The sequence below is a fragment of the Canis lupus genome, chromosome 23, assembly GCF_048164855.1.
Source record: "Canis lupus baileyi chromosome 23, mCanLup2.hap1, whole genome shotgun sequence".
NCBI classification, from domain to species: Eukaryota; Metazoa; Chordata; class Mammalia; order Carnivora; family Canidae; genus Canis; species Canis lupus.
Window position 1 is genome coordinate 28,024,961 of NC_132860.1, and position 23,396 is coordinate 28,048,356.

A 23,396-nucleotide genomic window follows, 5' to 3' on the forward strand; every position below is an offset into this window, starting at 1 on the left:
TTGGCTGCTATCACTGGGTAACAAATTACTCCCAAGCTGAGCAGATTACAAAAGCTTTTTTTTTTTTTTTTTTTTTTTTTTTTTAATGCTCATGAATTCTGCAGGTCAGGAATTTGGGCAGGGCACAATGGGAATGGTCTGTTTCTGTTCTACTATGTCTGGGCCTCCACTGGGAAAGCTCAGTGGCTGGTCGCTGGAATCATCTGGATAGGTGTTTATCCATAGATCAGATGGACGATGCTGGGAGCTGACTGGGAGCTCAGCTGGGGCTGTCCACTAGAGTATCTGTGTGGCCCCTCCAGGTGCTTGGGCTTCCTCACAGCATGGCGACCTCAGAGTTACTTAGACTTCTTACATACTGGTTCCAGATGCCAAGGGCAACTATCTCATTAAACAGAGCAGTAGCTGTATCACCCTTTGTGCTCTGGCCTTGGAAGTCACCCAGCATAATTCCTGCTTCATTCTGTTGGCTAAAATGAGTCACAGCCCACCCAGATTAAAGGGGAGAGGGCATGGGCCAGACTTTTCAATGGGAGGAGTATAAAATCATACTGGACATATTTTTAAACCACCAAAGGCATGCAGACTGGGGTGTCTACTTGTGCGTGCATGAGGCCCTTCACACTCTAGGGCAGAGTTGAAATGAGAAGAAAGGTGGACCTATTGGGACTTAATCAAGATATACTGGGACTTAAGATAAAAAACTAATGCACAGCAAAAGAACAGTCAAGCAAACTAAAAGACAACCTACAGAATGGGAGAAGATATTTGCAAATTACATATCAGATAAAGGGCTAGTATCCAATCTATAAAAAACTTATCAAACTCAACACCCAAGAAACAAACAATCCAGTCATGAAATGGGCAGAAGACATGAACAGAAATTTCTCCAAAGAAGACATACACATGTCCAACAAGCACATGGAAAAATGTCCACATCACTTGCCATCAGGGAAATACAAATCAAAACCACAATGAGATATACCACCTCATGCCAGTGAGAATGGGGAAAATTAACAAGACAGGGAACAACAAATGTTGGAGAGGATGTGGAGAAAGGGGAACCCTCTTGCACTGTTGGTGGGAATGCAAGCTGGTGTAGCCACTCTGGAAAAGAGTGTGGAGGTTCCTCAAGAAGTTAAAAATAGAGCTGCCCTATGACCCAGCAATTGCACTACTGGGTATTTATCCAAAGATACTGATGCAGTGAAACGCCAGGACACCTGCACCCCAACGTTCATAGCAGCAATGTCCACAATAGCCAAACTGTGGAAAGAGCCACGATGTCCTTCGACAGATGAATGGATAAAGAAAATGTGGTCTATATACACAATGAAATATTCCTCAGCCATCAGAAAGGACAAATAGCCACCATTTGCTTCGACGTGGATGGAACTGGAGGGTATTATGCTGAGTAAAGTAAGTCAGTCAGAGAAGGACAATCATCATATGGTTTCACTCCTACGTGGAATACAAGAAATAGTGAAAGGGGGGCAGCCCGGGTAGCTCAGTGGTTTAGCGCCGCCTTCGGCCCAGGGCATGATCCTGGAGACCCGGGATCGAGTCCCATGTCGGGCTCCTTGCATGGAGCATGTCTCTGCCTCTCTCCCTCTCTGTGTCTCTCATGAATAAATAAATAAAATCTTTAAAAAAATAGTGAAAGGGATTACAAGGGAAAGGAGGGGAACTGAGTGGGAAAAATTGGAGAGGGAGACAAACCATGAGAGACTCCTAACTCTGGGAAACAAATAAAGGGTTGTGGAAGGGGAGGTGGGTAGAGGGATGGGGTAGCTGGGTGACGGGCACTGAGGAGGGCACTTGATGGGATGCACAATGGATGTTATACTATATGTTGGCAAATTGAATTTAACTTTAAAGAGAGAGGGAGGGATAGTAAGAGAGAGAGAGAAAAGAGAGGTAGACTAAAAACTGGAAATCAGGGGCCAAATGTTAACTCTCTGTGTTTTTCCATTGTTCTGGCAAAGAAGAAGTCAGAAAATTTAAAGTTTGGCCTTCTAAATCATTAGGAAGGTATATTTGTCAAGGTAGGAAGATAGGACATATTTATTTAATAATTTGGTAGTCTGATTTATACCTTTTAAATATTTAGGATATGATGCGCAAGTTCCATTTGGACACTGCAATGGGAGGGGTGGTCCTGGTAGTGGAGTGGCAGTCATGGTGGTGGTGGCGGCGGAGGTAACGGTAGTAAGAATAGCAGTGGTGATCATTCAAGGCTCAATAACCACTTGCTGAGCATCTCTTCCACATCAGCAGTCAGCCACACTTCACCACTGTTGTCTTCGCCATCAATGTCATTCCTCCTTCCCTCATTTCCTTCTTCAGTAAGCATGCATTGAATGCCTCCTGTGGACTAGGGGCTGGGAATGCACAGATGACCATGTGGTCTCTGGCTCAAGGAGCTTACTGTCCAGTGGAAGAAAGGCTCAGGAACAGATCATTGCAATACAAAAGCATGTGTTTGGTTATAGCAGAGCATATAATAATGTTGGGGCAGCAGAGAGGCCCGGGGGACCTTTTTCTCCTAAGAGGATTTGGAGCATAAGCTGGAGTACTGTAGGAAGAGACTAGGGAAAGACATTTCAGAAAGAAGGAACAGTGTGTTTAAGGTGTGGAAGAGAGGACACTGGTTTAAGTGGTCCGAAGTTGTAGTGGTGGCAGCTGGGAATAGTAAAGGTTACCCCTTTACTGACGATGTGTGTGCTGCTACCTCTTTATTTGAGGAAACTGCTCCCTCTACTCCAGTCATGATTCTAATACCTCATTCCTAACCACCTAAGGTTGATTATGTACCCAAGATGGACCAACCAGCATCGTTCTCCAGAATCTTTCTATGGGAATTGGAAGGGCAGATCCTTTGTCCCCTGTCTGATTGAGAGCTGTTAGAAGCCTGAGCAGTGCATGGTGTCCTATGTGCTTCTTGAAAGAGTTGGTTGGGAAAAACAGATTGGTACGCAGGGGGCAACAGAGAATGTCCTGATGGTGTCAGAATCTGTGATCCAGTCTTCCAGGAGCTCAGATCCATCCCAGCCTGGTCAGGTAGAGCAGCACACTGGATCTCAGCGTGCTGCTAGGAGAGGTGATGGGGAGTTGGGGCCAAAGAGGCCATAGGAGTCAGATCCTGAGGGACCAGGAGGGAAGGCATCGAAGAAGGGGCTTCATGGGGAGAAAGAGCAGATTTGTGTTTCTGAAATATGGCTCTGGGGTGGCAGGCGAGACTTGCTGGGGAGGGGAGTGGTTCAGGGGGCGGGAGGGGGGCAGCAGAAGAGCTGGTGAATAGGCCGATCTCCCCTCCAGCCCTGACATCATAGGGCGTGGAGAGGAGGTAGACGCGGAAGTCAGACCCTATAAGGGCCCAACTCTAGGTCACTATTGGACCTTGGGCGAATGTCGTGGCTCTGTTTTGTGTTGGAGGTGAAAGGTAGGACTGGGGAGAGACGTCAGAGGTCATATGGTCATTCAAGCAGCCTTGAGCTGGGGCAGACATCTAGGTCCTAAATCCCATTCTAGAAGGTCTGAGATAACTCCCTGTACACAGGAACACATACCACACCACCCCTTCCAACGTCAGTCGGCCGCCTGCAGCACCTCCTGTCCATCTTCCATGAACTGGCCTTGCAGGAGGGGAAGACAGGCAGTGTGTCTTCCAGGGACCAGAGTGAGGGGAAGGGGGGTGGTTGGGCCTGCCCTGCAGAGAGACACCATTGTGCCTGGTGGGGCCCCAGGCCTTCCCTTACCCCCAGGCCAGCCCTAAACCACAGGCCACGTCCTGTTTCTCAGAAATACTGACATTTCCCAGAGCCCAGGGTTCGTGGAGGGACAGGGGGAGGTGGCTTCATAGCTGCTGGAGGAGGAGGAAGAAGCCTCCCCAGGAAACCCAGAGGGCAGACTTGGCATCAGAATATGAAGATCAGGATTGGGGACCAGGAGGCTACCAGGTTCGTTGCACCTGCCCCAGCCCAGGACCTGGCCTATTCGGTGTTCTAGGACCCATCAGGGTACAGAATCACAGACCTTGGCTGGAATCCAACCCCTCCATTTACCAGTATATGATCTTGAATAGGTCACTTCCTCTCCCTGTGCCTCAATTTCCTCATTTCTTAATATGGTCAACAGTCCCCACCTCACAGGGCTGTCCTAGAGATTGGATGAGACAACAGACTTGAACGTACATTGTTAACAATGGCCAGCCTATGGGAGGGGATGCCACTATTTTTTTTTCTCAATATTTTATTTATTTATTCATGAGAGACACAGAGAGCAAGAGGCACAGACACAGGCCAAGGGAGAAGCAGGCTCCATGCAGGGAGCCTGACATGGGACTCGATCCCAGGTCTCCAGGATCACACCCTGGGCTGAAGGTGACTCTAAACTGCTGAGCCACCCGGGATTCCCAGGATGCCACTATTTCAATCAGAGCCCAGCCTCGTCACCAACTAGGACTCCCTGCTGGAGTCTCAGGGAGCCCTATGAGTGGAAAAGCTGGGCAGCCCTGGGAAACCACCCCTTCCTTCTCCCCTCATCACACTCATGGGGAGACCTGCAGGGTTACACAGTGAGTTAGTGGCTGAGGAAGAATGGATTTTAACTTGTCCTTAAACCTCCCCTCTTCCATCCTCACTCCTGTTTCTTCTACTTTTCCGTGTCCTGTGAGGTCTCCTCATCACCAAGACTTGCTTACATCTCTCCCATCAGAAAAACCCTCTTCTTCTTTGATCCATGTCCACTGCCAGCCACTGCCCGGCCCCTCCCCTCTCCTTTACCACCAAAGTCTTCAAACACTTGTCTGTTTCCTCACCTCCCTGACACCACCTCAGCTCCCCAAAACCTGTTCCTACCTCCCAGCTTGCTAACCCACAGATCTGACCAAAGCACTAAAACCCTTCTAGGGCTCCCAGCTCCCCTCAGGATGAAGCCAGAGCTCCCCAGCTGGGTGTTCACCCTCACCTCCCTTAGCTCTTTGCGTCAAATTATACTGTCCAGGAACAGTGAGCTGTTTGTGATTCCCCCTATAACATGCTCTCTTTCATCTCCCATGTACCATGTCTTCCTGTGTCATTTCCTTCCCTACTCCCTCCATCCCTCCATCTTTTCTTCTAATCCTCTTCATCCTTCAGAGCCTGCTGAAGTGTCCTCGGTCTGGGCAGGCCTGTGCTCCCCAGGGCCCTGCTGTCAGAGCCCTTAGCACTCCTGGTATTGTGACACCCCATCTCCTCCTCAAGACTTTAGTTCCTTACTCTGTGTGGGTCATGTAGCATAAGGCCTATCCCCGAGCAGCTGAGAAAGTGTTTTATGAATGAATACATGAAAGGGGAATATAAGTCAGAAAGGCATAAACTCGTGGGAAAGCTGCCGAGAGGTTCCCAAGGCAAACCTTACATGTGCATACTCAGAAACATCTGGATCAAAAGGAGGAGGTACTGATATGCTGAATGTGCCTCCCACGGTGGAAAAGGTTTGGGGTGAACATCACAGGCTTCAGATAAGCCCATCAAAGAAACCAAGAAGGTGGTTGGTCTGCAGCATCAGGAAAAGTATACAGTCCATTCCTGTCCTGAGGCCTCAGAGGCACTTCTGATTACAGAGTCCTGCCTCCAACCCCATTCTCCAGCAGAGGGGAGGGGCCATCGTGCAGAGGCAGGGTAGGGGGCCTCCAGGAAAGCTTTACTGAGACAGGACATCTGAGCTAAGTTGAAGGATGACCAGAGTTCACCATGTAAGTGGCTGCGTGTTCTGATTCCTGCACTTCAAATGTGAGATGCTCAGAACTCATCCCCGAGTTCCAAGTTAGCCCTAGGTGGTGGGCAAACAAGGCAAGAATTTGGTGTCTTCTCTCAGAGTGACAGGTAGAAGCTGGGAAGAGCTAATGTCTTCTGACTTAGGGGGAGAGGAGGAGAGTCCAGCCATTTCCTCAAACCCCAGCCTCTCAAACCAGACCCCTGGGACCTGGCGGAGGGAGTTTGGGGAAAGTGGGATTGGTAGGCAGCTTAGCAGACTTCCCAGACCTCAGACATCCAGGTACAGAGACCAAGGCTCAGGGGACAATGGTCAGAGCCCTCTAAGTGGCAGCAGGTGGCAGGACTCCAGCCCTTCCCATCATGCCTGGGGGGGAGGGCAGTGCTATGCTGGAGGGAAACCACAGGTCTGGGAGACGCAGGCCTGAGGGCTAGTCCTGAGCTCACTTAGCTGTTACTGCGAGGCTTTGGGGAAGACATTGGCCCCATCCTGGTCCTCTGTTTCCTCTTCTTAACGTCGGGGTAATTCCTACACTGTTCATCTTAAGTGGAATCATGAGTGTTAGAACATCTTTGAAACTGCAAGTAATTGTACATGTAGGCAGGATAAATTATTAATGTTGTCTTTAATTGTAACTGTTAGGCTTTCTTCCCAGATTGTGGTGCCAGGGTTAGCAATGTGACTGCCAAGGCTTGGAAATCCTTAGAGGTGAGACTATTTGGGTTTATGACATCGGTCACAACAGACGGGGGGAGGAGTGCTAGCCTGGAGCAAGGGACCTGGCACTGATTCTACCTCTGCTACTGCCTGCTTCAGGCACATGACTTCTTCTCCCTAAATTCAGTTTCCTCCTTGTAGAGCGTGGCTGACAATCGCGATCCCTGAAAGATTTGCTGGGGAAAGTGCCTGGAGGCTCCCTTTCCCTCTCCGCTGGCTAACTAGAGTCAGTCTGCTTCCTAGGCTCAGTGCCTGTGGGCCCCAGGAGGGGGGCACCCATAAAAGCGGGAGGAGCCATAGCTGGGGGCCCAGGGACAGAAGCAGTATGGAGCCGGGGAGAGGCTGCGGAGCCAGACAGGGGCCTGGTCAGGGAGGCTGGGGCAACTGGCCCTGGCTCTGGTGACAAGCAAGGACAGGGGCTAGTCTCTGTCCCTACTGCATCTCAGGCTCCAGCCCTATAATAATATGGGCATAACCAGGCCTACCTTGCAGTTAGTCCCTGTGGGGACACACAGTAGCCGGACATGAACTCAGCAGGCAGGGCTGAGGAGTAATGCAACTTATCATTTATTAATATATAACAACAAAAATGGTAAAGCTCGTATCTGCAACTGCTTAGGTCTTCATTACAAGGTCTTGGTTGCTTTGTCTGGACTGGCTGTGACCTTCAGCTCCGGGGTCTGGGCTAGGAAAACATTCCAGTAACCTGCATCGAGGAAAGCAGAAGAGGCGTGTAGGGGTGGGGGTCAGGGGTGGGATGTGTGCATGTGTGTGCAGGGGTGTGTGCGTGTGCATGTACTGTGCACAGCAGAGGCAGGGTGACTGGGATGGGGAAAACTGAGGACAAGAAGGATGGTGAGGCCCTGGGTTTGGAGTCCCTAGGAAGAAGAGGATGGGTATTTCCATCTTAACCCCGTATTGTGATCAGTTTTGGCACACGACCCCACCTTCAGCCAACTGGCATCTGGAGCTGGGCTGGCTTCCTAACACCCGTTGGGGACACTCCCATCTATGACTTCCTCTCCCCCACCGGAAGCCCCACCTGAGTCCATCTTCCTCAGTATAGTGTAGGGCAAATGAAAGGCATTGGGAGGAAAGTGGTTAGGAGGGTTTCGATAGGAAATGTTCCAATAGAGAGGGGGTAGGCAGCATCAGGGTTTGGGGGCTCAGGCCTCCCTCCCTCACAGCCCTGTCTCCCTCACTCCCAGGACCAAATCCAGATGGTTCTGCTTCACCTTCCCGCTCCCAAGCGCCCTGAGTTGAGAAATCTCTGGCCCAGACGCCCACTGGATTCCTGTGCCGGGAACTGACGTCTGTGGCTGACAAGCACCCTGCCCCCCTCCCAGAACCAGCAGCCTGGAACTCCCCAAGAGGCCCCAGCCTCTGGCTCAGCTCTTTTCCCAGGCCCCAGTCCTTAGCCTAACGTCCCACCTTCATGGGTGCTGGTGAGTAGCCGGAAGTTCTGTGCCTCTTTCTGGAAGTCTTGCTTCCTGACTTTCTTGATCTGAATCAAGTGGAAGATTCCTGAAGGCAGAGGCAAGGGCATGAGCAGGAAAGGTGAGGTAGTCAATGGAACAGGGTAACTTAGACACAGACTGGATCTTACCACCCCTCTCCTCCCCTTTCCCGACCAGACCCCAAATCCTGCAGACTAAATTTCCCAAGAATTTTGGACCTATCCCCCCACCTCCACTGCCAGCCTCCCTATTCAGGCCCCATCACATCCTGCCTGGGCACTACACTAGACTTCCGACCTCTTTCCTCTCCCTTCAATCTGTGATTCTAAATGCAGGCATTCAAAACTATACATCACCTTGTCATTCCCTTTCCCTGACTTCTTGTCGCCTCTCTGCTCACCCTCCACCACCTGTCACCCTCAGCATCCTGCTCTCACACTGTTCACCAGTCCACAATGTGGGGTGGAGGGAGGGGGAGGCCTATATGGCCTGCCCATAGAATGTGTGATAAAAATCAATAGGGGTGCTTATTAGACTCCAAAGAACATCAAATGTCAGAGTGGTAGGCCTCCTTACAGCACGAGGCTCTGTTCACCCCTGAGCGGCCTTCCTGTGCTCTAACCCTCGCCAACTGCTTAAAGTCCCCCAAGGGGCCCAAGCCTTTACCTAGGCCGCCCCCTCTGCTGCAACTCCTTCCCCTATTGACTTCCGATTCTCCTGCTGCCATCGGATGAACTCCTACTCATCCTCTAAGCTTTAGCTGGGAAGTAGTCTTCCTTTATCTCCTCTCCTTGGGGGCACCCACAGCTCTTAGCTTCTGTTGGTCATTGTACCTATTTCTAATGTGCTATCATTATGTCTCTTCTTGCCTCCCCTGGTTACTCCTGGAGGGCTTTCCTCTCTGGCTCCCCTGAGCCTGGCACTCGTGAATCATGTAGGATAAATGAATGAATTAACAAACGAGTGAATGATCCCTTGATGAATGGATGGGTAAGGAAACATACGTGTACCCAATCTAGCCTGGGCCCTGAAGGCAACGAGGTATTAGCTAGATCTTCTGATGTTTGTGTCCCTTGGGGAGCTGGCCATGGGCACCATGCACGGCACAGAGGCCCTGAGCACATGGGCTGTCCAGCTGTGACCGCCAGGGTCTGTGGCCAGAAAGAACAGGTGTGACAGTGAGGCCTCTGCTAAGAAAGAAAACTAAGAATTGGCCTTGCTTATGGAAATCTGAGTAGGATCCCACTGAGGAGAACCGTCAGCACTCAGGTCCAGGAGGCTGGGAATGTCCAGCATTGTTCTCAGGACCCCCAGTCCAGATGCCAAGGACCAGGGTCTGGGAGACACTCGCTCCAAAGGCCCAGGCTACATTACAAGCCCGACATGGGGATAGGTCCTTCTGCTCAGGCCCGCCACTGCACACACCCCAGAATACAAATTAGAGAGGAAATGACGGGGTGAGGGAGGGTCCTCACACTCTAGCTAAAGCATGATTGTAGGGACAGAGCTCTTAGACTTGGAATCAAGAGCTAGCCTGAGGAGCACGGCCATGCCTTCTCAGGTTGTGCCCCCTCTGAGGGCAGCAGGGCTCTGTGGACCCCCAGGGCAGAGAAGGCACTGGCAGGTGAGTCCCAGGAGATAGGACATGCTCAGCTCAATGTGGACACAAACCGTTTCTGGATGGAGCTGTCCACAGTGGAGGTGGGGAGGGGGCATATGCAGTCAGGGGCTAGAGACCATGAGGGAGGCTGTAGGGGGCTTCCTTCCTAGATGGGGGTTGGAATCAGGATCCCTGAGGTCCCTTCTAGTCTGAAACTCCAGAATCTACAAGGCTTTTAACAATCAGCCCTCTGCTCAGCTTTTGGGGCCTGACACTGGTCCCACAGTGGTGTGGCCTCAGCCCAGGTGTCCGTGTCTCCAGGCCAATTCTGCCCTTATTCTCCCTGCACCACCCCCAAGGCTTGCTGATACCACTCCTCTGGGTGAAGAAACAAGGTTTCCCACTGAGAATCAGACCTTGAGTATTTGCTTTGATGCCTGCAGTCTGGGACAGGAGGTAACAGAGAGCCTGAAGAGGCAATTAGGCCGCCCAGGGGGTCAGGAGATGGGGAGGGGTGTTTGCCAGTGATGCAATGGTACAGCTGGCACTGAGAAGTTGAAGAACCCCCACCACCTGCTCCTTTTATTGCTGGACCTGGCGGTAATGAGACGGGCCTCGAGCTACAGCTCCCCGGTCTATGCCGTCCTGCACCCCATGGCCTTCCTCAGGCACCTCTCTGAAGGCATTAGGTCACCTCCGTGGAGGTGGATCTGAGGACAGTCAGACCTGGGTTTGAATCTTTGCTTTCCTGCTCGAACTGTGTAACTTTGAGCATGTCATTTTACCTCCCAGACTCAGTTTTATCTTCAGGTGCATGAATGCATATCCCTCAGGTTTCTCACGTGGCTGAAATGGAACAGACTAGCACAGGGCCTACTGCCCATGAATCACAGGGCACGGGGCAGGTAAGCATAGGCTCCAGGGTCAGTCTGAAGCTGTCGCTGCCCCCCTCACCTGCCTGTGCCCCTCTTGCCTTCCTAACTCCTGTTCCAGCCACTGGCCTCTCCTCCATGAAGCCTTTCAGCCTGACTCCGCTCAGCTCCCGAGGAGCTCCTACTGCATCCGAGTCACTAGGTCTTGGACTCCTGAGGACAAAGGCTGGGACCTATTATTCCCTGTGGTCTCAGTACCTGGTGGGCTTGGGGGGAAGGTCTGGAGTAAACCAGCACCTGTCCAGGGAGTGATGGAATCTCGAGGCGCAAAACAAGTATAAGGGTTGCTGACTCCAACTCCTCAACTGCGGCAGAACCCTCACCCAGCCGCCGCTTGTACACTCCTGTGAACTGAGCTTGCTCCCTCCCTTCTTTTACAGAAAGGGTCTAGGTATGAGAAAGTGCTTCCTCTCTGATGGAAACGTGCTTCACCATAATTCTAAGGAGGTAGAACGAAGATACAAATGTTGTTACTCCCTATTATAGGAAAGGCTGTACCCAAGTTATTTCATTTAATCCTCTAAAAACCCTCCTCCCCAGTTAACAGAAGAAAACAGTTGAGGCCCAGAGAGGTCAATTGATTGCCCGAGACCACACAGCTAAGAAATAGCAGAGCCAGGATTCAAACTCAGGTCTGTCTGATTCTTAAAGCCCCCGCTTGTTGTTCTGACCCTTGTAGTCACTCAGAACACAATGGCTCCCCTGTGTGGGGCAGTCCTTCAGAGCCAGGAAGCCAATGGTCCTGTCCCCCTGAGTCTTCTCTTCTCCAGGCTGAACGGCTCCGCTTTCTTCGTCCATTCCTCCTAGGACAGGAGGCAGAGTAGACCAGGGAAAGAGCCGCATCTGACGTCACAAGACATAGGCTCTAGCTCCCGTCCTCCACTTACTGGCTGTGTGGCCTTGGGCCAGGTACTTCACCTCTCTGAGCCTCAGTTTCCTCATCTGTAAAATGGGGATAATAATACCTAACTCTCAGGATCGTTGAGGATCAAATGAGATAACGAATGTGAAGCACTTTGTAAACTCTAAAGTGCTCCACGCATTGGTTATCATTATCATTACCATCATTATCAGCATCCCCTCTTCCACCCCCGCCCACTCCAGCCAGACCCATCAGTAGAGAAAAGTGATCTTATAGCTGATTCACACTTAAAGGGTTTAGTTTCTTTTACTCTACCCAGGGGATCTGTGTTTGGCAGGAAGAGCCAAAAAGCCCAACTCAATGGCAATTCCTCTTGACCTTCAGCTGGTGATATGAGCGTCCCCGTTGCATCGGGTGAGTGAGAAATATATTCTGATGTCAACTTTTTGGAGGGATGGAATCCACAACATAGAAGAGGTTGAATGATTCTAGCCTCGAGGCCCTCCTGCTTTGAGGATGCCGTGAAGGCGCTTCTGCCTGAAAAGCTCTCCCCTCACAGTGCTGAAGCTCTACCAGTAGACATGCCTTTGCTTCAACCACATAGGCTTTACCACGTCCTGGCACTTTGCAAGTGCAACAACCCCTTCCTCCCAGGAGAGGGAGCACTTGGAGGCCCTGGTGTCTCAGAGTAGATGAGCTTATCAGAACTGTCAGAGAATCACAGAATCTCTGTCTCCCTCTATCTTGAAATTGGAGACAAATCTAGAAGGGTAGCCAGAGGCTGGTCTTCCTGGGCTAGAGGCACTTGATCAACCAAATGCCCCTGGTAGGGGGGCATGGGCCAGAGGTCAGCCCGGCTGGGAGTGGGCCAATGCTCACCTTTTATCAGTTTCCAGAGGTAGATCTCCACCTGCTCAGAGGCCTCATGCTCGAGGGCAAAGCGATGTAGGTTGTCTGGGCTTGGAGCTACTGATGTGTGGACGAGGACCCGGCCTGGCACCTTCGGACACCTGGTGGCACTGATCTCACTGTGACCAGGATCTGCCTTGTCCTCTGGGGAAGACAAAGGACCTGTGAACACGCTGACCCCCACCCCCCACCCCTGCCTGGTAGGCCCAGGAAGCCAGGCCACTGGTCTGACATCTCCCTCAGGTCTTTAAAATCCTTGGGAAAGTTCTGGTGCCCCTGGGAAAGAGAAAGGGGCCACCTCTCCCATTTGCCTCCCATTGATTAGCATATCAGAAAACTTGTCATCTTTTTGGGCCCAGCTCATCCTCCACCTCCTCCAGGCAGCCCACTTGGAATGGCTTAGCTTACCCTGCTTCTTCCCACTCACAGCTTTTAAAACCCTTCTTGCTTATGCATCCCACTCATGTCCTTAGTCTGCCTTGCACTGCCTTGCACTGTCTTGTAATTGCCTCCCTTGGGTATGTTTTTCTCTTAAAGAGACCTATGGGGTGAAGGAGGAACTATATCCTTTAAGTCTTTTGAGTCACCCACACCAGCAAGCAAGGCTCTTATGAACATACACAGAATGGAAGGTTTGGGAGGGGTGCGGTAATCATGGCCACAGTGATGATTATGGTTGTGATGGTGGGAGAGGGGGTAGAGGGGGCGATGATCTGACTGAAATGGTGAAGGGGGCCGCAGGAGTGTGTGCAGGGGGGATGATGATAATAGTGGTAATGGGTTTTGGTCCCAAATTGGATCCAATCCTAAAGCCTCAACATGCTGGAATTCCAAGGACATTCCCCAGAATTTTCCACGTACCAACATTCCCTATTTTTCAGGGACTAAAGGACTAAGTCCCTACACATACATACTTCCTTCTAAACTCTTACTAGGGGACACCTGGGTGGCTCAGTGGTTGAATGTTTGCCTTTGGCTCAGGGCATGGTCCTGGGGTCCTGGGATCGGACCCATATCAGGTCCCCCACAGGGAGCCTGCTTCTCCCTCTGCCTATGTCTCTCTCTGTGTGTGTCTCTCATGAATAAATAAATAAAATCTTTAAAAAATAAAAATAAAAAAATAAACTCTTACTAGTTATGAAGCCCTTTGAGATGTCCTGCTAAGGGTTGTAAAGCTATAGTCTCAATATTTTTAAGGGGAAATGGATTGGGGTCTGGTGGCAGGGCCTAAGACCAGGTGTGTTTGTGAAGGAGCCTAACAGTGAGCTACTGCCAGTCTCCTGGAGAATTCAAGTTGAATCCCCACCACTCATGTGTCCAGGTAACACCTTGTCATGCTCCCTCTCTAGCCCTGTCCCAGTAGCATATTTCTCAGATACTATCGCTTACATTTGGATTCTTATTTACAATTTATAAAACATTTTTCCTCAATGTTTTCCTCTGTCTGAGGCTCAGAAAGGACAATAACTTGTCAGCCAGTAAGCAGCTAATATAGAAGCACACGCTTCCTGACATCAAAGCCCCGGGGGAGGTGGAGACTTAGGATAATTGCAGCCACTCTGTTATCTCATTTGTAAACTATCTGAGAGATGAGGAGTACATGGACTCTGTGAAATCACAGTACAATACCTGGCACTAGTAGGTTCTCGATGCATGTTTCCTTCCCCTTTTTTCTTCCCTATTCCTCTCCTTTTAGTTTTGCCAACCCAGCCTTCTAACCAGATGTGGTGAAGCACAATCGCAGCCCACAACTTCAGCCCGTCTTGCTCTCCTTCCAGGCTTCAGGGAATGGGCCTGCTCCTCACAACAGCGCTGCTGACAGCCATAGGCTGTTCTTCCCAGGAGATACTCAGATGTTTTCTTCTGCACCCTCATTAATCCTCAGGTCACGTGACAGTGTTAGAAGAACTCAGCTGGCAAGTCGGGAAGCCTGAGTTCTAATTCCAGCTTCTACGACTACTTTGCTATGTGATTTAGGATCTCTGGCTCTCAGTTTTCCTCATACATAGATGAGCGTTGAAGGAAGACAACAGTGGTCAAGAGCACTGTCTGTGGAGTAAGACAGACCTGGGTTCGGATTCCAGCTGTCACTTGAGCTGTGTGACCTCGTCCAAGGTGTCCAAGGCCCACACCTTGGACGAGGTCACACAGCTCAAGGTCTTCTCTTGGTCTGCGAAATGGAGAAAAAGATTCCTGCCCTATCCATTTGTGGGAAGGAGTACGTGGATTCATGTATGCGAAATACCTCCTTGGCACATGGCAAGTGCTCAGTAAATATGGGCTCTTTCCCCTAAAAATCCTCATATCCTATGATTTTATGATTTCTCAGAATCCAGAACATTATTTCTGTGTCTATGTGTGAGAATCTCTGAATCTGTCACTATAATACTCGATGTTCCATGCGTCTAATATTTTGTGAGTCTGGCCTCTTCCACTCCAGTGCATCTAAAAACCCTGCGTCCTGTGGCTCTGAGTCCATGCCCCATCCATGTGGGAGATGTTCCAAGTATCTGTGCCCTGGGGAGAGGGACCCAGAGCCCATTCTGGGCAGTGCCCTCCCTGCCTCCAGCATCTCTTTGTACCTGGGCAAATCTTGCAGCATTTCCCGGCTACTTTCTCAGGGTGATGGCAGGGATACTCAGTGGGGCAGGTCACCCGCTGGCAATCCTGGCGGCCGTCCTGGCAGGTGCACAAGATGCAAGGCAGGGGTCCAAAGGAGCGGAAAGCTGGGTGCCACACCTCCCCATGGGAGTATGTCTTCCCACTGTGCACGCAGGCTGGGCCAAGGAGGGCGGGAAGGGAGGAGGGTCAGTGGCGCAGACCTGGGCCAGAGTCCAGGAATAGGTGGGCCGGGAATTCGGGGAGCCCCTGCTCCACCAGTCTGGCCCAGCCAACCACCTGCAAAGTGGGGGCCAGGGATAAAACTGGTCCCCGTCCCTGACTTCACCCCTGTTTCGGCATTCAGAGCTGACTCATGGCCAGGAAATTCTTGCTGGAGATGGAAAGGCCTCCTCCTGCCCTTCACGGGCTCTCCTGGCAGGAGGAGGCCTGAGATCAAGTTCTGTCACTGCCTGGCCGTGTGAGCTCTCACTGTCCCATCTGTCCCGAAGTGGCCAAGACACATCCCTTGGCAGCTGTGCCTGCCCCACCCCCAATCAGAAGCCCCGCAGGAGCCCCCTTTCCTCCCTGCTATGGTCACGGCCACCCACCTGGTCACCCTTCTCCACTGCATCCTGATCATCTGCCCACAGCCTCGCTCCACTCCCTCCTTCCTTTGTCCCAAACTATCTCTCACCACTTCCTTCTATGACAGTATTTATTTACATGTCTAGCCCCTTGAGGACAGAGACCATTTTTCACCTCTGTTCTGTGCCCCTTGATCCCCAGCAAGAATACAGCAGAAGCTCAAAAAATACTGTTGTGCCGCCCCCCTGGTCTCGGTTCTAGGCCTGGTTCTGTCTCTCACCCTGTACTCTCAACCTCAGTACCCTTTAAGGACACCTTCAGTTTTGATGCTTTCTGAATCCACAAACTCATGGCCAAGCTAAGATTAGGGAACCACTGAGTGGGGGGTGCAGGGATGGGAGACGGGAGCAGTCAGGGTCCCCTTTTCACCCCCGCCTCAGGGATCAGAGGAGGTTCCCATCCCCACCTTTCTTATGTTTCTCCTTCAGGACAATCTTGACTGTCGTGCTGCCTGCCCCCTGTGGTCGGAAGTGGCGAGGGATGAAGCCCAGAGGAGAGCTGAGGCCAGTGGGGGCTGGGGTGCCCAGGCCTCTCTTTCTCCCACTGTCCCCTGAGCACGGATCCTGGGAGTGTCTCTGCAAATGGCAGGAAGGATGAGGATCACTGATGGGCCAGTGCCAGCAGAGGAGCAGCAAGACAGAGGCTACAGTGAGGCCTGTAAGTAGACACCCCCATGACTTCCCAGTAAAGAGAGCCACACACTAGGGATAGAAGGATCTGGATGGGGCCTAAGACATTCTCAGACAATGGATCTCTGCAAACTCTCAGAGGACGGTGCTTTGGAAATCCAAGCCCTTCTCAGGCCTGTCAGAGCCAAGGCCTTGGGGCTGGAGTGAACAAAGAGGGTAATGAGGTCTTGATCTGGGAGAAATAGTGATCAGGGTCCTGGGCAACTTCATATGTAAGAAATCGAAGGTGAGGGTGTAGTGAGGATGAGAGTCAGGGAATTCTTTAAGAAGATTTAGATCATGGGAGAAGGGGATGGGCCTCTGAAGTTCTCACCAGGCCCCAGAGTCCCACAGGGCAGAAGACTGAGCAGACCCCACTTGGAGACCATGGATCTCCAGAGCCCCCTTTCTTGAGCCCCTGGAACTCAAGTAAGACCCTGCCCCTTCAGACCAGGTAAAAGGCAGACTGGCAGTGATAGCAAAGGTTCTGTGGTGAGGGTGGTGGTGTAGGAGCATCTTAGCTCAGTTAGAGGACTAGGTAGCCCCAGGCCATGGCAGAGGAGCAAGTGGGCTTGTTACCCTCTTCGCTGATACCAAGTCACTCATATTCCTTCTTCTACAGCCCTTTCCTGCCCATAGAGTCTCTGAGTCAGAGACTGGCCAGACTAAGCCCAGAAGAGCTCCCAGGAAACTGTCTCAGGCCCTAGAACAGGCCCAGGTACATAGGAAGCTCCCAGGAAATGCTTATCAAGTGGAATAGTAGCAAGAAAGAATTGAGGAGCCAACGTTCTAATGGGACTTCCTCACGTCATCCAGTAAGTAGCTGTTTGGGGCCTGCAGCTAAGCCTGGGTGGGCTTTGCTTCACACACTGCCTCCTAGGGAGAGGATGGGATGGCAGAGGAAAAGGGAGAGCTCACTAGTTCAGACCCCTGGGGAGTCCCTGAGCATGGGAGGCCAGCCTCCAGCCTCCCAGGGTCCAGGTGACCCAGGCTAACAGAGTAGGTGGAGATGTTCCCATTGCAGATATATCACCGAGGGTGGATGGAGACCTGAGTCGGGGTGTAAGCCCATCCTCCTGCCTCTTGCCTCTCTGACCAGAGAAAGCTGGGCAGTTTAGCTAATTTTAACTCTAGACTAAGATCGACAGGGGCCAAGGCAGAGGGGAGGACAGAGAGGTGGCCCCCAAACAAAGAACCAGCACCTCAGGGGCTGAGTGGGGAAGGCTGGGCCAAGACAAACACCGTTCCCTTGGGGGAGCGTGCTGCACAGAGGCAGCCTGAACTAAGGACAGACACAGGTTTGGGACAGAGCAGTGTCAACATGTTTCTCAGGAGGGAAATTGGCAAGTTTGAGGGCACCTGGGTGGCTCAGTGGTTGAGTGTCTGCCGTCGGCTCAGGTGTGATCCCAGGGTCCTGGGATCAAGTTCCACACTGGGCTCCCCACAGGGAGCCTGTTTCTCCCTCTGCCTGTGTCTCTGCCTCTCTCATGAATGAATAAATAAAATCTTTAAAAAAATTGGAAAGTTTGGGGCCTGCTCTCATACTGCATGCCGCTTTTTCCCAGGCCCCTGCTGCCCCACCAGCCATGACAGAGGCTAGGGAGAGGGGCTGGAACATGGCAAAGCTCATGTTGCTGACCTAGGCGACAAATGAGAAATGAGGACAATATCTGGTACTGCCTGTTCTGGAGTCATGGGATTTAGGCCCTGGATACCAGCTCCCCTCACCACCTCTCCCCACCCTGTCAGTGAAGCTGTGTACTCACCACCCCACGGTGTGACTGTGTGGTGTCCTCTTCTGCTGACTTCTCACTTGACCCATCTGGAAACCCAACGGGAAACTGGGTCAGCCTCCACTTCCTCAGCCTTGCTGACTGGAGGCCTGCCGGCCTTCAGCCTCCCAGGCCTGGTGCCATTTCTGCAGTCCCAGAGCACCAGCAGGTCCCTTTGCCCTGATGGGGAATTACTCCTACTTCTCATTACCACCTCTTCTCACCCTTGGGTTCACAAATTCCCTACAACTGGGTTTCTGCCTCAGTTTCCCCACACTGACCTCCTGGTCACCATGAGGACTGAACTTCTTGGCTAGGCCAGAGCATGTTGTTCAATGCCCATCATGGATGGCTCAGGAGGCCAGAATCCCATCCCTGAAGCCTGCTTAGTTGCAGTCCCTTGGGGAGCCACCCTGTCCAGCCACACTTGAAGTCACCAGGCCTTCATCTATACTGTACATTCGCAGGCACCATCTCCAGCCCCTCTGTTCTTCCCGCTGGAACACCCTAGGACTCTATCTTCCACCCCCTGGGGGGCCAGCACGCAAGGCCCTGAGTGGGAGTCTCTCTCTTCAGCCCCTGCCTCACATGCAATCTGGCTCCCTCCACACATTCCTGGTGCAAAGACCAAGAACACTAGAATTAGACAGTCTATTAGAAATCACCGAGGCCAACCTCTCAGTGCACACACGACACAGCTGAGGCCCAAAGAGGGGAAAGAATCTGAAGGAATTAGCTGGAAGAACCAACATGAAACCGGAGCCACCTGGTCCCTGGTCCAGTGTCCTTCCACAACGCCAGTGCTTCTGGAGAAGCATTCTACTATGAAGCACTCCCTTCCCCCAGTCCTTCCAGGAGGCTTTCCTAAACTACCCTGACCCACAGGGTCCCATCTGACCATCTGTGTACTTGATTCTGCTTGAGCCATTTGCCCTTCATTAGTGGAAGGTCCCCTACCTCTAACAGTCTGTGGCTAGATCCCTGGGGTGGAGTGGGTGAGCACTGCCCGGATTTAGGCACAGACTCACCTTTGCAGGTCTGGCAGCAGGATGCAGGCAGCGGGAGAGGTGCGGGGCAGCCTGGTTCTGGGCAGGTCATGAGACCGCAGTAGATCTGGCCCTCCTGACAGAGCAAACAGGAGATGAGCTCTGATGAGGAGCAGCCTTGGGGTGGGGAGAGCCCCTTGCTCTGGGGGCAAATGACCTTGAGGTGTCCCTTGAGGTGGGAGAAGGAGAGAGCAGCAGAGCATCCTGGGGAATGCCCAGTCAGCTCAGAGGAGGGATCCCCTGTGCCCTCCCCACTCCCTCCCCAGGCCCTGAGGCCCTAACATTCATCCTTTAGCTTCTAAAGCATTCTCAGACCCTGTCTCTCCCTAGGCTCTCTCATCAGCCTGGTGAGGTGAGAGTCCTCCATCCTACAGATGAGGAGGGTCCAAAGAGGGGTCTGAACTGCCTGGAATCAGAGATGCAGCCCAGCAGAGGGGACTAGAGCCCAGCCTGCAGGCTTTTCCTACTGAAATCCATATCCTCCTCCTCTGACCTGAAACAGGTGGACCAGAGAGAGGAGAGGGATCAGTGGGCTCATCATGTTGGGCTCATCTTTCTTTTACTGAAAACCCCAGGTCCCCATCTTCAGGGGCCAGCCTGGAGAGGCAGCACTGCAGAGGGAAGGGGAAGCCAGATGACCTTCGGTGAGTCACTTCTCTTCTCTGGGCCTCACTTTCCTCTTCCATGAAATGGGGGTGCTCCCATCTGGGTTGTGAAAAGCAAGTGAGGGGGTGGTTGTGAAAACCCTTTTTAAATAGGAAGGCACAAACATGGACCCCTGGGTGGCTCAGTGGTTGAGTGTCTGCCTTCAGCTCAGGTCATGATCCCGGGGTCCTGGGATCGAGTCCCACATCGGGCTCCCAGTGGGGAGCCTGCTTCTCTCTATGCCCATGTCTCTGCCTCTTTGTGTCTCTCATGAATAAATAAATAAAACATTTAAAATAAATTTTTAAAAAAGATTTTATTTATTTATTCATTCATGAGAGACACAGAGAGAGAGAGAGGCAGTGACACAGGCAGAGAGAGAAGCAGGCTCCGCGCAGGGAGCCTGATGTGGGACTCGATCCGGGACTCCAGAATCACGCCCGGGGCCAAAGGCAGGCACTCACCCGCTGAGCCACCCAGGTGTCCCTAAAATAAATAAATTAATTAATTAAATAAACTGGAAGGCACGATATTCCTGGCAGGAAGTGATAATTACCTTGAGTCCCTTCCCTATTCCTTTTCAGAGAGTCTCAGTAGTCAAGCCAGTCCCATTTAATAAACAAGGAGGAGAAGAAAGAAAGGGAGACCCAAGTATCCGAGAAGGGACAGGAATCACAAGAATGCTCTCACCACCCTCCTGACATGCCATCACTTCTGTCTCTTCCCACAGCTCCTCCTCACCCAGCCCCTTGTCTCTTTACAGGAAGCAGCACAATTCAGGGGGAGGGGACGTGAATTTTGGAGTCATGTGGCCCCGCATCTGAATTCTGGCTCTGCCACTTAATTACCTGTGTGACCTTAGGCAAGTTGCTTAACTGATTTGAGCCTCAGTTTCCTCATCTGAAAAATAAGAACAGTGCTTTTCTGCTCCTGGGGTCTTTGGGGGGCTGTCTATAAACACAAGACATCTACATGCACTAGCAGGTATTAGACCACTGGAAGAGGCTCAAGTCCTGCAAAAACAATTGCTCTCTAGGTTGATTCATAAGTGGTCACTCTTTATTATTTGTAAGTTGTTTGCTCTGCAGCACAGATACTTTTAAGATTCAGAATCTCAGACTCAGAGGATCCTCTCACTGAAAAGATGGGGACGCAGGCCCCAGAGAAGTAACTCAGTCAAGGTCACACAGGGAACCATGGCAGAGCTGGAACTCATACATGGGTTTCTGACATCAAATCTATGCCTCTTACCCTTGTGTCACTGCTAAATCAGAGAATTATTTTAAACAGGACATTGGAGATCACCTGGTCAGACTCCCTTCCACACTCAGAGGAACTGAGGCCCAGAGAAGTTTGATGAGCAGGTGAAGCAGAAATCAGGAAAGCAGGAGTTCTCCTGCCAATGCACAGATGAGCTGAACCCAAGGGTAAGAAAGACATGCTGAAAGCCATCTGTAAACCTATAGCAGAGCCACACTTGAGCCCACCAAGGAGGAGGCTAAAGACTTTCCAGATCAGCCCCTGCTTGGCTTCAGTCTCTGTCCCCTGAGGGGGACACTGCTGCCTGTTCCTAGGCTCAACTCTGATCACAGCAGGGGGAGTTTAAGCAACTTCAGATTAAATCAATTTGCAACAAGCAGTCTGACCCTGTCTCTGTACCCCAGGACTGATCATTCACTCATTCATGTATTCATTCAAAAATCATTATAGACATCTGTGTGCCGGGCCCTGGGAGCTGGCTGGTAGCAGAGGATACAAAAGTGAATTGGTTATGTTCCCTCCATTCAAGGAGTGCAGAGTCTACTGGGGAGAACAGAAATGGGCAAATGTGAGTATGAGGTAACGGTGCTATAACAGGCAGCTCAGGAGCACGAGGAAGCCCAGAGAAGGGCAGGACGTTCCAGACCCCAGATGCTCCCTTCCCCCGGAGTCCATTCACTCTCACTTTGCTTTAACAGGGAGGAACAATCCCCCCCACCCCCTCTCATACCACCCCACTGTGCTTTGCAGGCCTGTCTGTGCTGGCCTGTGCAAAAGAGAAGATGAAAGTTCTTACAGTACAGCTGCAGAGGACACACTGGTTGGGCAGGCGGGAAGGGAGCAGCTCATGGGCACTGAAGATCTCTCCGTGTTGGTACATGGTCCCATTGTGCTGGCAGTACTTTGGGGGGGCCCGGAGCCCAGAGGGGGTGTGAGGTTCTGCAGATGAGGGGGCAAGGGGAAGAGATAATGAAGTTTCACATCACTCCAAAAGGTTTGTTAAAATTAACTGGGCCACTTTACTGAAGATTCTGCATCTAATCCTATCTTGGGATTTAAACCAGACTCCAGCCTCAGCCTTCCCAGCCAGTCTTCATATTAGCTAATTGAGAGATCTCGCTGATACCTGCATCTGATCATGTCAGTCCCTCTCTTGGGTCCCCACCATGGCCTTTCAGCCCCTCAGTGTCTTAGCTGGCCCTGACAAGAACAAGAAGGCAAGGCCAGAAGCCTCAGCCCCACTGAGCCCCATGTGGTGGGGACCTGTTCGTTCAACATTCAATGAGCATATCTATGAATCCCCTTTAGTGCCAGGTACTGTTCTTGGTGGTAGGGATACAGCAGGAAACAAAACAAAGTCTCACACAGAGCTATATCCTAGGGGAGTCAGCTGGAATGATCTAGACTGTCCTGTGCTTGGTGTAAGCTCCATCATTCACTGGCCACCACAGCCCCATTCCTCAGCACCTGCCAATCAGCTAGTCCTCACCCTGCCAGGCAGTGGGGTAAGTCTCCAGTTTTGAGAGAACCTACTCATTCTCTCAAGACACCTTCACTAAGCACCTTGTCTATACCAGGCATCAGGCTAAGCATTGGGAATGGAGTGCCGAGTAAGACCCAGCCCCTCCCACCAGGAAACTCACAATCTAAGTGGGTAGAGAGACATTCTACAAGCAGTGACACTGTAGTAAGGGCTTGAGCAATGGAAGCACAGTTGTGGCACCACAGAGAAGTGGGGAGGGAAGCTGGTGGGAAGGCTTCCTGAAGGAGCTGATAGCTGAGCTGAGTCATGAAGAACATGTAGAGCCATAGAGCTGGGCAGGCAAAGGGGCAGGATGTGGAAATAGAGAGGCAGAGAGGAGCATGTACTGGGGAAGGGGCCTAGGCACAAAGTCAGCAAGGAGAGGTAAGCAAGGACTCCTGGAGTGAGCCTCTCCAAGGAGAAGGCATAATGCTCCCCTCGCCAGGCAGGGTGAAGCTCAAAGCCCCTGCTCCCCAAGGGAACCCAGAGCCATGAATACCTATGACCCAAGTCAGAGCCATGGGGAGATCCTTTCTGGGGTCCCACATGGAAAACAAACGTACTTGACACACATATTCCCCACAGGTCCCCAGCTCACCAGAAGACCCCTGGCTCCAGAGCCTGGAGCCCCATTATATCACCTTCTTGATGCTTCTAAGCATTGATTCTCCTCTCAGCATCTCCCCGCTTCTAAGCTGGTCTCCCACTAGCTGCCCCTCATTGGCCATTTGGTTGCATATATACTTGGTTATGCTAATTCCTTCTCTGACCATTTCTCCTCTCCTCTCTTTTACCTTTGCTTCCTAGAATCCCAGTCTCAGAATCTCTTAGAACCTTAAAATCATAGAACCATAGGCATTCAGCATTAAGACACACAGAGTGCCTGAACTTCAGCACTGGGAGGAATCTTGGAGAACGCGTACTCCAACTCCTTTGGTCATTCCCAGCCTCAGGGCCGTAATCCTGGCATCCCCTACAGCTCCTCCCAGCTCCTGCTCGCTCA

At 51.6% G+C, this 23,396-nt stretch overlaps 1 protein-coding gene across 5 annotated transcripts in view; it reads right to left on the reverse strand.

The window, feature by feature from the left end:
• Positions 1-7,018: 7,018 nt before the first annotated feature.
• Positions 7,019-23,396, reverse strand: part of CHRDL2 (chordin like 2) — a 32,621-nt gene continuing 16,243 nt past the window's right edge. For 2 of the 5 annotated variants that reach the window (XM_072794620.1, XM_072794624.1), the window contains 8 exons: positions 21,668-21,810; positions 18,949-19,042; positions 17,915-17,970; positions 15,887-16,055; positions 14,817-15,011; positions 12,205-12,378; positions 7,906-7,998; positions 7,019-7,180 (listed from right to left, as the gene is read on the reverse strand). In XM_072794620.1, coding sequence (XP_072650721.1) covers positions 7,101-7,180; positions 7,906-7,998; positions 12,205-12,378; positions 14,817-15,011; positions 15,887-16,055; positions 17,915-17,970; positions 18,949-19,042; positions 21,668-21,810 — 1,004 coding nt within the window. In that variant the 3' untranslated portion in view covers positions 7,019-7,100. Of the gene's footprint in view, positions 7,181-7,905; positions 7,999-11,350; positions 11,406-12,204; positions 12,379-14,816; positions 15,012-15,886; positions 16,056-17,914; positions 17,971-18,948; positions 19,043-21,667; positions 21,811-23,396 lie in introns of all 5 variants that reach the window. The other 3 variants (XM_072794621.1, XM_072794623.1, XM_072794622.1) reach the window with 3 other exon arrangements.